The 10,611-nt window shown below is 38.1% G+C and overlaps 1 protein-coding gene across 1 annotated transcript; it reads left to right on the top strand.

Moving 5' to 3' along the window:
- The first annotated feature begins 8,197 nt into the window (after positions 1–8,197).
- Positions 8,198–10,330, top strand: LOC139657508 (uncharacterized). The gene is made up of 3 exons (XM_071535384.1): positions 8,198–8,282; positions 8,449–8,612; positions 9,539–10,330. The coding sequence occupies exons 1-3, from the start codon at positions 8,267–8,269 to the stop codon at positions 10,040–10,042; spliced, it is 684 nt and encodes a 227-aa protein (XP_071391485.1). The 5' UTR covers positions 8,198–8,266; the 3' UTR covers positions 10,043–10,330.
- The last annotated feature ends 281 nt before the right edge of the window (positions 10,331–10,611 follow it).

Genomic DNA, 10,611 nt, shown 5'->3' on the forward strand with positions numbered 1-10,611 from the left:
GATCTACAGTATATGTCCTTCTTACAGAGGTGGTCCGCGTAGTGTAAGATCTTCCTCAGAAGTAACAGTTTCCTCCGAGACTGATTCACATCTGTGTTTCATCACACCTAGTCATCACCTTGTCAATGGAAATCAGTAAATCATTCATGAATCATAATGTGCAGTGTTAAATGTGAGAGTATGTCAGGCAGTTTATGGTTTTAATGTGAATTAACTCAATCAGGTCATAATAACATATACACATAATAACCTTTCAGGAACCTTGTATTTTCCCTTTGGAATATGTAATTTGACTATTCAACCATAAATACTTTTTGTAGACTGGTAGAAGAAGAAGTAGAAAATACATTTGGGGAATTAGAACATATACTAAAGTGTAAGAGAAAGAATCTCAGAGAGAAAAGCCTTAGATGACTTAACAAAAATAGGAACATCACAATAATGCCATGTGACAAAGGAGGGGGTATAGCCATATTGGACACAAGTAAATACAGCAAAAAAATAAAGGAAATGCTGATGGATACAAAATATTACAGGAATTTACTTGTGAATCCCACAGAGAACTATATACATGAGTTGAATACTATTATCCAAAGGGGTAAAAACAATAAATGGATTACCAAAAAAGAGGCAAAGTTTTTGCTCAATAAATTCCCTATCACACCTGTGATTTATGGTTTACCCAAAGTTCACAAGTGTTTGGTCAGCCCCCCCCCCCCCCCCCCTTCATCCCATAGTTTCTGGCAAGGGATCTCTGACTGAAAACATTTCCAAATTTGTATATCATCATGTTCAGCCATTGGTAAGGGGTCTTCCTTCATATATCAAGGATACAACTGATTTCCTTATCAGGATTGATTCAGTCAAAGATATAAATAATGGTGATTGGTTGGTGACTCGCAATGTAACATCTCTATATACCAATATATCGCGTGACTTGGGTTTCGAATCATCAAGTTATTTCTTAAACAGAGCAGAGCAGGGCAGAGCAGACACCCCCTAATGGGTTTATTAGTGAACTAATGCAGTTCATCCTCAATAAGAATGTATTTTTATTTGAGAATGGTTACTATCAACAACAGTATGGTTCAGCTATGGGTTCCCCTTCTGCTTGCATATGCATATGCATGCCTCTTCATGGGCAAATTTGAGGAAGACTTTATTTGCAACAACAATATTTATAGACAATATATTAAGCATTATTCCAGATTCATTGATGACAGCGTTTAAGCCTGTAAAGTTGACTCACAGGTAGGCTTCTTTTTAGGGACATTGGATGGTGGCTCTCGAATTTTAATAGATTGTTTTTGTCAGTGGGTTTCCTAAAGATTCTTGTGGTTATTTTGTCTCCATCTTTGATTAGTTTAACATCCAAGAAATGTATAGATTCTAAACTATTTTCCATCGAGAAAGAAATTGATTCAATGCACGAGTTTAAATAAGAAATCATCACCTGACCAAATCATAAAGCATCTGTAGCACAGAAGATGAACACAGGTTCAGAGAAAAGGGTTATCTAGAATCATGCCTGCACTCAGTGATGGAGACTGTGAACAAAACATCATTTTGGGAAATTTCTGCTGTAGATCATGCACCTCATGTGGCAATATGGTGAAAACTGACAAATTCAATGACACACACACAGGAAAGGAGTACAGAATCAGATCCCTAATCACTTGCAACACGACCCATGTAATTTATTTACTATTCTGTCAATGCAACAATACTACATAGGTCAAAGGGTTAGAAAGTTGAAAATTAGGGTCAATGAGCACAGAAGTAGCATCAGACCCGTGGCACGCCATTTCTGTGAACATGGGCACAAAGTTGAGGATCTAAAATGTACTGGAATTGAAAAAGTGTGGCTCAACCGAAGAGGTGGTAATCATGAAAAAAAAAAAAAAAAACGGGAGTGTTTTTGGATACATCAGCTAAAAACCCTTTATCCTGCTGGCATGAATGAAGAATGTAATTTGATCCCTTTTCTATAAACATAAGTCGAGTGACACTATATTTTCCAGAGTGTTATCTGTTCCTGCCATCCAAAAAAAGTTCAAAAAGTTTAAGTCACTTTGTAAGGAATTAAGAAAATTGTTCAAAGTTGCATTATATCAAATTAATAAGTGTGGCTTTGATAACAGATATAACTTTGGAGGTTGTACTGATCCCTTGATTATATTTACATGTTTAAAGGTTTTTGCCAACTATTGGTTTGAACTGATTTATGAACGGTGAGAAACCTGAGGCCCACAGTGATAGCCATAGTTGTTTTGGAATATGCTTTGTGAATAATGCAAATTTTATATATTGTTATTTTAGTATGTCTGACTGGATGGTGGATGTACTTCAGATGACGTTGTTTGAAATTACAATGCACAGTATTGACTGGCAGTGAAATTCTATGTGATTCCATTCTATGTGATGTATTTCCATGTGATTACAACACCACAATGATTAGAAATTAGGTTCAACTGGCAATTTACCTGTCCCCTATAAATAAGGAACGTATTCCTTCATTTGTACACACTGATGAAGGCCGGATGTACGAAAACGTTCTGTGACAGATGAACAATTAAATGAAGTGTAATTATATGTATGTATGTATATGAATATGTAATTTGACCCATTCTGTTTATTATTACCTCCGCCAAGGAGGTTATGTTTCAGTGCCATTTGTTTGTTTGTCAGTTTGTCTGTTAGCAGGATTACAGAAAAACTACTGGCCCGATTTTCATGAAACTTCATGGAAAGGTGTAGCATGGGCCAAGGAAGAACCCATTAAATTTTGGAGCGGATCCAGATCCGACTCACGAACAAGCAATAACAGCACGAACCTTGGCGGAGGTCTGCGCTCTCTGAGTGCCCTTCTAGTTATTATTATTATTAGTAGTAGTAGTAGTAGTAGTAGTAGCAGTAGCAGTAGTAGTAGTAGTAGTATTAGTTTGACATTTAACATTTCTGTCAATATGTTACCCAAGTTACCCAAGTGGTTTTTCTCCATTTCTCTGACATCTTTGCTTCATCATCAGATATCTGCAAGATACAACTTAGACATAGTGAAATGTTGTAACATTCTACGCCTATATAATCATTTTGCATTTTGTACTGATGAGTAACTATTGCGCTATATAAAGCTAGTGACTCCCTGACTGGCCCTATCCACTTCTGTTTATATTTCTAAATCCTGCCTGTAACATACATCTGTAATCTTAATTTAGCGTTGACATTGCGTATTCCTCAGATTACTCGGTGTATCACATTAAGGAATGAAAGCCACACCTCTGTTAAAACCGCTTGTCATGACATGAATGCTGTCATGAGAAAAAAATACGTTATCATGGAAACGGTGCATTTTTATAATTTATTGTGGTCTGTGTGTATGTGTATGTGTGTGTGTGTGTGTGGGTGGGTGGGTGGGTGTAGATGGGAGGAGATCACTTTCAAATATATATAGGCCAGTTTACCAATGAAAAGTTATAGTTGTTCTGTAAACTTGCTGTTTTTCATGGTTCATTTATCATAACTATCAATCATCACTTCCTCTATCTGAGCATAGACTTGCTATTGTCACGATGGATTATCAACTCAATGGACTTCTAAGGCACTATGGTAAATATCTTTACAATATCTTGGCTTATAAGTGGTACCTTTTACAATGCTGCGTGTTTTATATTACATTCTGTATTAATTGTTACATGCTAGATCTATACAGAGATAGATGTGCATGTGGGTGCAGTTGCATATCTTGTAGTAGTAGAGTGAGTATGTTGGCCTACGTATCCACATATCAGGGGAGGCTGGTCCATAGCTGTCCTGCCTGTTTATACACTTTAACTATATTGGTGATAGCAGGTGATAGACAATTGGCAATTGGTCCATTTTGTTGTATGGTGGTGTATTTTTCTTATTCCTCTGGATAACTGGCCAAATATAGATGATGTGACATCATGTGGAGATATTTCCAGCGCAGCTACAATTAAGTTTAACAGCAGAAATTTTTTCATCTATCTCAAACATCAACGGTAAATGTCTGGTTTTTCACCCGAATCAAAGAGCGAGGGCTTCTTTCTAGACTCACCGTTTTGCACCAAGAGACGTTCAACAATCACACAGGGAGAAATCCATCGTAGAAGAGGCAGAGAGACCAATTTCTCCACTGACAGTAGCCACAATAGACCAGAATGCAATGCAGCCACAAGACAGTTTGTGTTTTGAATAAGCGGTGCGACTCTCACTGTACTCAACTGAATAACTCTCTCTCCGCTATCACTATCACTATCACTATCATTATCACCCTCTCCACAAGTTCACACCCGTACCCTGAGGGTTGTTATCAAAAGACATTCTGGGAAGTAGTAGTAGAAGTAGACTAGTTTGTGGGAAAGTGGATATACCAAAACAGTAAATCACAACTCTGCATCACAAAATAACTCAAAAATAACTGCACTGAATATCACAGAGTGCTAATACATAACAGTTTGAAGAAAGGGAGGAATTTTATTTTTATCTTCTGTCCTCTTTAACGTTTTGAGTCACCAGCCTCCACTGCTTAACTGGTAAAATTTCTGACAAAGACGTACTCACCGAACACTTCCCTTTTCAACAAACTAACCACAATCTCTTTTCCTAGTAATTCTCTTGACTCTCCTGGTAGTCAAGTGCCGGCCAGCGCTTCCTGCTCCAACTCCCGTGGACTGTAACAGTGAGTTAAGAGGCACCAAGGAACTTGCAGAGACAGTGGCACATGAGGCAACTGAACTACTCAAGGCATACGTAAGTACCAGCTGGTAATTCTGTTGTTGCAAAATACACACGTACACACACACACACACCTCATTTACTGTAATGGTCCCTCTGGACTTCTATGTGTAAAACCAAAGCATGATCCTGTGGTCATGAGCATCCTCATCTAAATTTCTTTTTTTCTGGAAATGTTGAACTTCTTTAACTCTCTTACATAGCTTACAGTAGCCATGCACTGAATGTGTACCTACAAAATAGACTATTTTGCATCAGGTACAGTCTTCATGTATTTGTACCCAGGGAAAAATGCTTCATTTTACCCACTGATCCGAAGACAGCCTTAATACACATATTTGATCTTGGTCTTTCTTATCCTTGCATAGCTATTGGTCTGAGATCTGAAGTCAGTGGGACACAAATTGAGCCTGCTGCTATTACAGTTACAAATGTTACAAATTCATCCTCCCACACTGCCTGTTATGGAGTGTAAATGTGACCTCATGGGCTTTTGTATCTCCATTGTTGTGATATTTGACACGGCTCTAGAGGAAGTCGCCAGTCCCTCCCTCTCACTTTTAGTATCGAAAAAAATAGATGTCCTAACAGTACAGGGTTCTTCTGCCAAATTCAGTAAGATCTAGAGACGCCTCTTTGCAGATGCTGAGAAGTTTCACCTCCTATCTACCCCAGAATGAAGATGTGGTTCATTGATGAATTACGAATTCTACAGTCCAGTTTAAAACATCACACCAACATTAGATCTTTTGCCTTTCTCCCCCCTTTGGTTTCATTTGGTTTCAAGCATCACTGATGTAAGAGGATTTCTGGGTTTTGAAGTTCAAACTTTTCAAACGGTTACCTGTCGCTTCTATTTGGAGCCACTAACGTGCAAAGTTTCCTAGTGCAGCTTTAACTGATATGTTTGCACCGGTATCATAATATGTGAGTTGTTTAACTTTGTATATGACATTATAAAGGATGAGTCAGCTGCGTGTGTCCCTTCTTTTTTATGTGGACTTCGCTTTTCCTTTCATGTACACTTCCGCACCAATTTACATGGCCCATTCTTGACATGAGTTGACTTGTGTGAAAATTTAAACAATGGTAAATATAGTGGTGGTGGTACTAAAGCAACTGCAATTGGGCTGTTGTTTGGATTTTTAAAAAAGTCTATAAGATTGCTCATTTGTGTTTATTTTAGCATGATCACTCTCACTCCATGCTTAGATTGATGCTAGAAGAGTGCAGTTTATTCATTTCAGACCTTGTACTTTCTTACAGGAGACGTTTCATGAAAGTACGTTCGGTTCGATCCCACCCGAGGTCCCCGGTGCCACAGTCTCCGGCACCAACACTTCAGAGAAGCTGCAGAACATCTACACCAAGGAGGTGCTTTTCCACTGGCACCTGTCCAAGGCAGACGAATACCAGACTGTTTGGGGCAAACCAGAATCTCTTCAGGAGCCCATGAAGCACACCAAGACCCATCTCTCCCGCCATTTCCGCAGAGTAGGGCAGTTGCTCAAAATCCTCGACCCAGAAAGCTCTTTGCCGACTGAGGCGGCCCCATCACAGCTGCCCCACAACGGCGACTATGATAAGAAGCGCTACGGATGGGCCGTTATATCCAACCTGAAGGATCTGATGAAACAAGTGGTGCAAGAACTTGAGGACTTGGAAGCAAAGGGCGTGTGTGACAAACAGACAGCAGCGAGTCAAAGCTCTTAAATGAAGACTAAACTGTTTTTATTCATATATATTTATTAATGCACTCTTATTTATTGATATTTATTTGTTGAAGTGTTCATTTGAATTAACAAATCCGTTGCCATCAGACTGTAATGTAGCCTCAATCAGACTTGAGTACTTATCTGAGTATTTATTTATTTATTATTTATATCCTGAATTTCCCCAAGGGGATTAATAAAGTGTTATCTTATATAAAAATACATATATAAAATATTATTTATTTATTTATCTATTTATATATTTATTTATCAATTTATTTATTTATTTATTTATAAATGTAAATCTCTATATTATATATTGTACATACAATATATTGTGTAAAGTAACTGTCCAACCACAACCTCAACCTAATCTATAAAGTCTATATCTTATAGCTTTGTACTGCAGTATTTGTATACTTTCTTATGTTTTATGCTGCTTTCAGTCTGTATGTGTTGTTTGTCTACAACTGCTCCATCCGGCAAGGTGGATTCCTATAGCTGTGCATGTATGTGTACTTCACAAAGCATTTTTGATTCTATAATGTTTGGTTTCTATTCACTTTTTATTGATTTCACAAAAAGTGCTGAAAGCTTTCATAGTCAACATTCTACTGCATGTGTTTTTCAGCTGTAGTGCAAAGATGTGACCAGTTTTTAGCAATCCATCACCTCACATTTTAATTATGTAATATCTGATCAAGCAAATCAACCCAGTGCGGTAAAAATACTGTTGGGATGACTCAATAATGTAGAATTATGAATTGAAGTTAGATTGGACTGCACAAAACTGGAACAAACCAGGTTGACGCATAAGGATATTGTGGCAGCTGTGGTTAGAGTCACATCTAAACACAGGAAGTTTATTATCATAGCAGAAGGAGGGTCAGAAAATGGATTAATCAACCTCTGTAATCACACCATAAATATGTCATCAAAAGTGTAATTAATAACAAGTTGACCTACATTATTGGTGAGTTTTGGCTTTGGTTAAATTAAGTGTTCAACCTGAGAGTAGACAAGCTGAAGGTGAACTCGTCTAAAAACCTTTGATCTACAAAGATGAGATGCTGCCTTATCTTTGCCATTTGATCCAACGTAAGAAATGTTTAGAAATTATTTTCACTTCTATGAAATACAAATTCACTGTTGTGTTAGATCTTGTAAGGTGGATAAAGGCCAATAATGAACTCTTTTGAAAAGTCTTTTCTCAGCTGTGTCTCCTGCTTGGTTTCTACCTATACACCTAAACAATTCACAACACCAAAGCCTCTACAGGATCATTTATTCTTGTCTTTGTACATTTTTTAACCAAATATCCAATTGCATATGTTAGGAATACAGTTATGTTTTGGTGCAATGGCTATCCAATGTTTTGCTTGAAAATAAACCATGAAAAAATGTTTTTCCAATTCAAGATGCAAAAACACACATCTCATGAGTCACCAATTTATGACGGTGTCCACACTCATAAAGGTTTGTTCTGAATACATACTTATAAGAATTCATCAGTAGTTCGCAACATTTCCTTAATTGGTAATAAAGAATGACATGCAAGTTGTTCGCCCTTGTAGAGGAAACGAGTCTTGATTGGGTTGCCTGATGTCTTTTTCATCAAAGGATAAGAGATGGGGGAAGTTATCATAAGTGCTCCTTTCTCACGCCTCTTGTGAGGAGTGAGCGAATATAAAAGCTTTTCTTGAGTGACTTCAATTAGGTCACTCACTGTTATAAGTATCTGACATCGCTTTAACGTATTGAAAAACTGGGCACGTTGAGTGGAACCAACTTTAAGAATGAAATACCAAGCAGGTACAGTAGGCCATGCAACTTCATTATCCTTCATTCATCAGTCAAACAGTTGAACTGTGTCAGGCTGTACAAGTTGAGACGCACTTCCTTCAAACTTTGAAATTCATGCATGAGATTGGTGAAAACTGCAAGACCTGTGAATGTGCACGTAATTCTCGATCTGCAGGATTTCTGAAAGTGATGTGTGCCTGGATGGTGTTTCTGTTGCAAAGCTGGGATGCAGCCCATGTGCCAAAGAAGCCTTTCCAAGCTGTCACCGGTGCGCTCTGCAAGCCGAAACAGATGACAGCTCTTACCATAGCCCGAGTCAAAGAGTGCTTGACCAGCTATGTAAGTAACATCATCGTTTAGGTTTCCTACAGCTCACTGTATATGTGTCTTGACCACAGTCTTAGCACACTGTAATTGTAGAAACTGTAACTGTAGAACTACTTTCCCACAGATTTGGAACTTATCTATTTCAGAGCCAGAATGACGTGCAAATTAAACTTCTTAGCTCTTGTTATAAAAGGCACAAGACTCTATAGCTGCTGCAAAATGGACTCATCTTCAGTGTGTGAGGCAATTTCCAAGCTCTTATCCCTAAAAACACTTCCAAAACAGTTGAGTGGAGACCTTTCAAAGGGAATGCAAATGTGAGGAAGAATTCCAAAAGATAAAAAGATATCTTATGTGAACTGAACAACACAGAAATAAACAAAGTTATGATTAGCATACAGTACAAAATTACTATTAATAATATAGTTGGTTGGATGACCCAATCTTCGGCTGGTAGATAATCACAGCCGTGCTGATGTACAGTATAACAGCATGACCTCGAGTGTGATATTGCTTTTATACAACAGTTCTGTAAACAAAGCTATTTGTCAAGTAATGGTAATTTGAGACAACAGATGCCAAGCAACACATAAATTGTTTGTATTAGAACACCTGTAAAGCGGGGGGGTATACGTATAGTGAAACGTCCCAGTGCTGTCATATTGTATATCAGCACGCCTGTCCAATCAAATTACTCGAGTGGAACTAACTATTGTATAAAGGCACTTTTCCCACAGATTTTTTACATATACATATGGAAAAAATCTCATTGTGTCTTTCCACACTGAGATATCTTGTCTGACTCTGCAGAAACACAGAACTGTGAGGGGTGAGAGCCATATTTGTGAGAGTAATAGTGATATTTTGGACAGTTGGGTGTTTCATGTAGCAAATAAGCCATACACGAAACTAATTCCCTTGCTTGACTCCCCTTCCAGGATGAAGCCAATGGGGAGGATCTCCCTCTGTGGTCCCCAGGCTTCCCAGAGCTCCACATCCCCCAGGACTCCCCTCTACTCGGGGGGAAAGTTCAGTGTAGCCTGCTCTTCATGGCCCAAGGCCTGGAGGAAGTCCTGGAGGACCAGAAAAATAACTTGAACACTGAAGATGTTTCACTTCACAAGAAGCTCAAGGATACCATCTCCATGGTGAACATGCTTGCAGTGTGTGTGAAGGATGTTCTGGGAGGGGAGTGCTCCCCGGAGCCACCACGCCCAAAAATGCCCAAGCACGCATTTGAGAGGAAGAAGTGGGGCCACACACTGCTGGAGGCAGCCAGACTCTATCTGGCCTGGCTGGAGCATGAGGTTATGTTCCAAATGTCTAAAGTCGAAGTAAAAAGTAATAAAAACCCTAAAGATACTGAGGCACCTGTTACAAAATACTTTGAGGGGAGTGGATATCTCCAGCAAATCTCACAGCGAGGTGACAATATGATTTAAGTTTGTGATGCAGACATGATTACTATTTATGGAAGCTTTTCTACAATTGTTAAATTAAGCATATTTTTACAAAACTTTATCCTTTGTAATTATTGCAATTGAAAATGTTATTATTATTTCTGCCTGACTTGAAATTAATTTCCTAAAAGTCTGTTTTATAGATTTGGAAATGCCTTCTTCATTTGTCAAGTATAATACATTTTGACAAACCTTTTATACATTAAAAACGTCTGTCCCATTTTTCATACACTAGAGAAGTAATGTGTGAAGTGTGATGCAATTTAACCCAAGTCAAATTCCTTGTATGTGTTGCATACTTGACCAATAAAATCTGATTCTGATTTTCCACTGTCACTGATTCCTTACTGAAGGCCTACAGTATAGATAATATGAAATATAAAATACAACCATACAGTTGATTTAATCGCAAAGCACTTCTGATTTTTTTGCAATTTTTTACTGTAAACTGTTTACTAACTATATCAAGAACGGCTTTGTTCAATTACACTTGTTACTTAGTGGCAACACACTGCTCCCATGTGACAGCAATTAATCAACTTGCCAGAGAG

This window comes from Centroberyx affinis, unplaced genomic scaffold, assembly GCF_046629955.1.
Source record: "Centroberyx affinis isolate AG114_WGS23_722 - 3 ecotype Tasmania unplaced genomic scaffold, CSIRO-AGI_Caff_v1 ptg002694l_1, whole genome shotgun sequence".
In the NCBI taxonomy this organism is placed as follows: Eukaryota; Metazoa; Chordata; class Actinopteri; order Beryciformes; family Berycidae; genus Centroberyx; species Centroberyx affinis.

What these genes read in the sequence shown, in the direction of transcription:
- LOC139657508 (XM_071535384.1), top strand. An exon ending in AAGAGTGCTTGACCAGCTAT is followed by an intron (nt 8,613 to 9,538) that starts GTAAGTAACATC and finishes CTCCCCTTCCAG; the next exon opens with GATGAAGCCAATGGGGAGGA.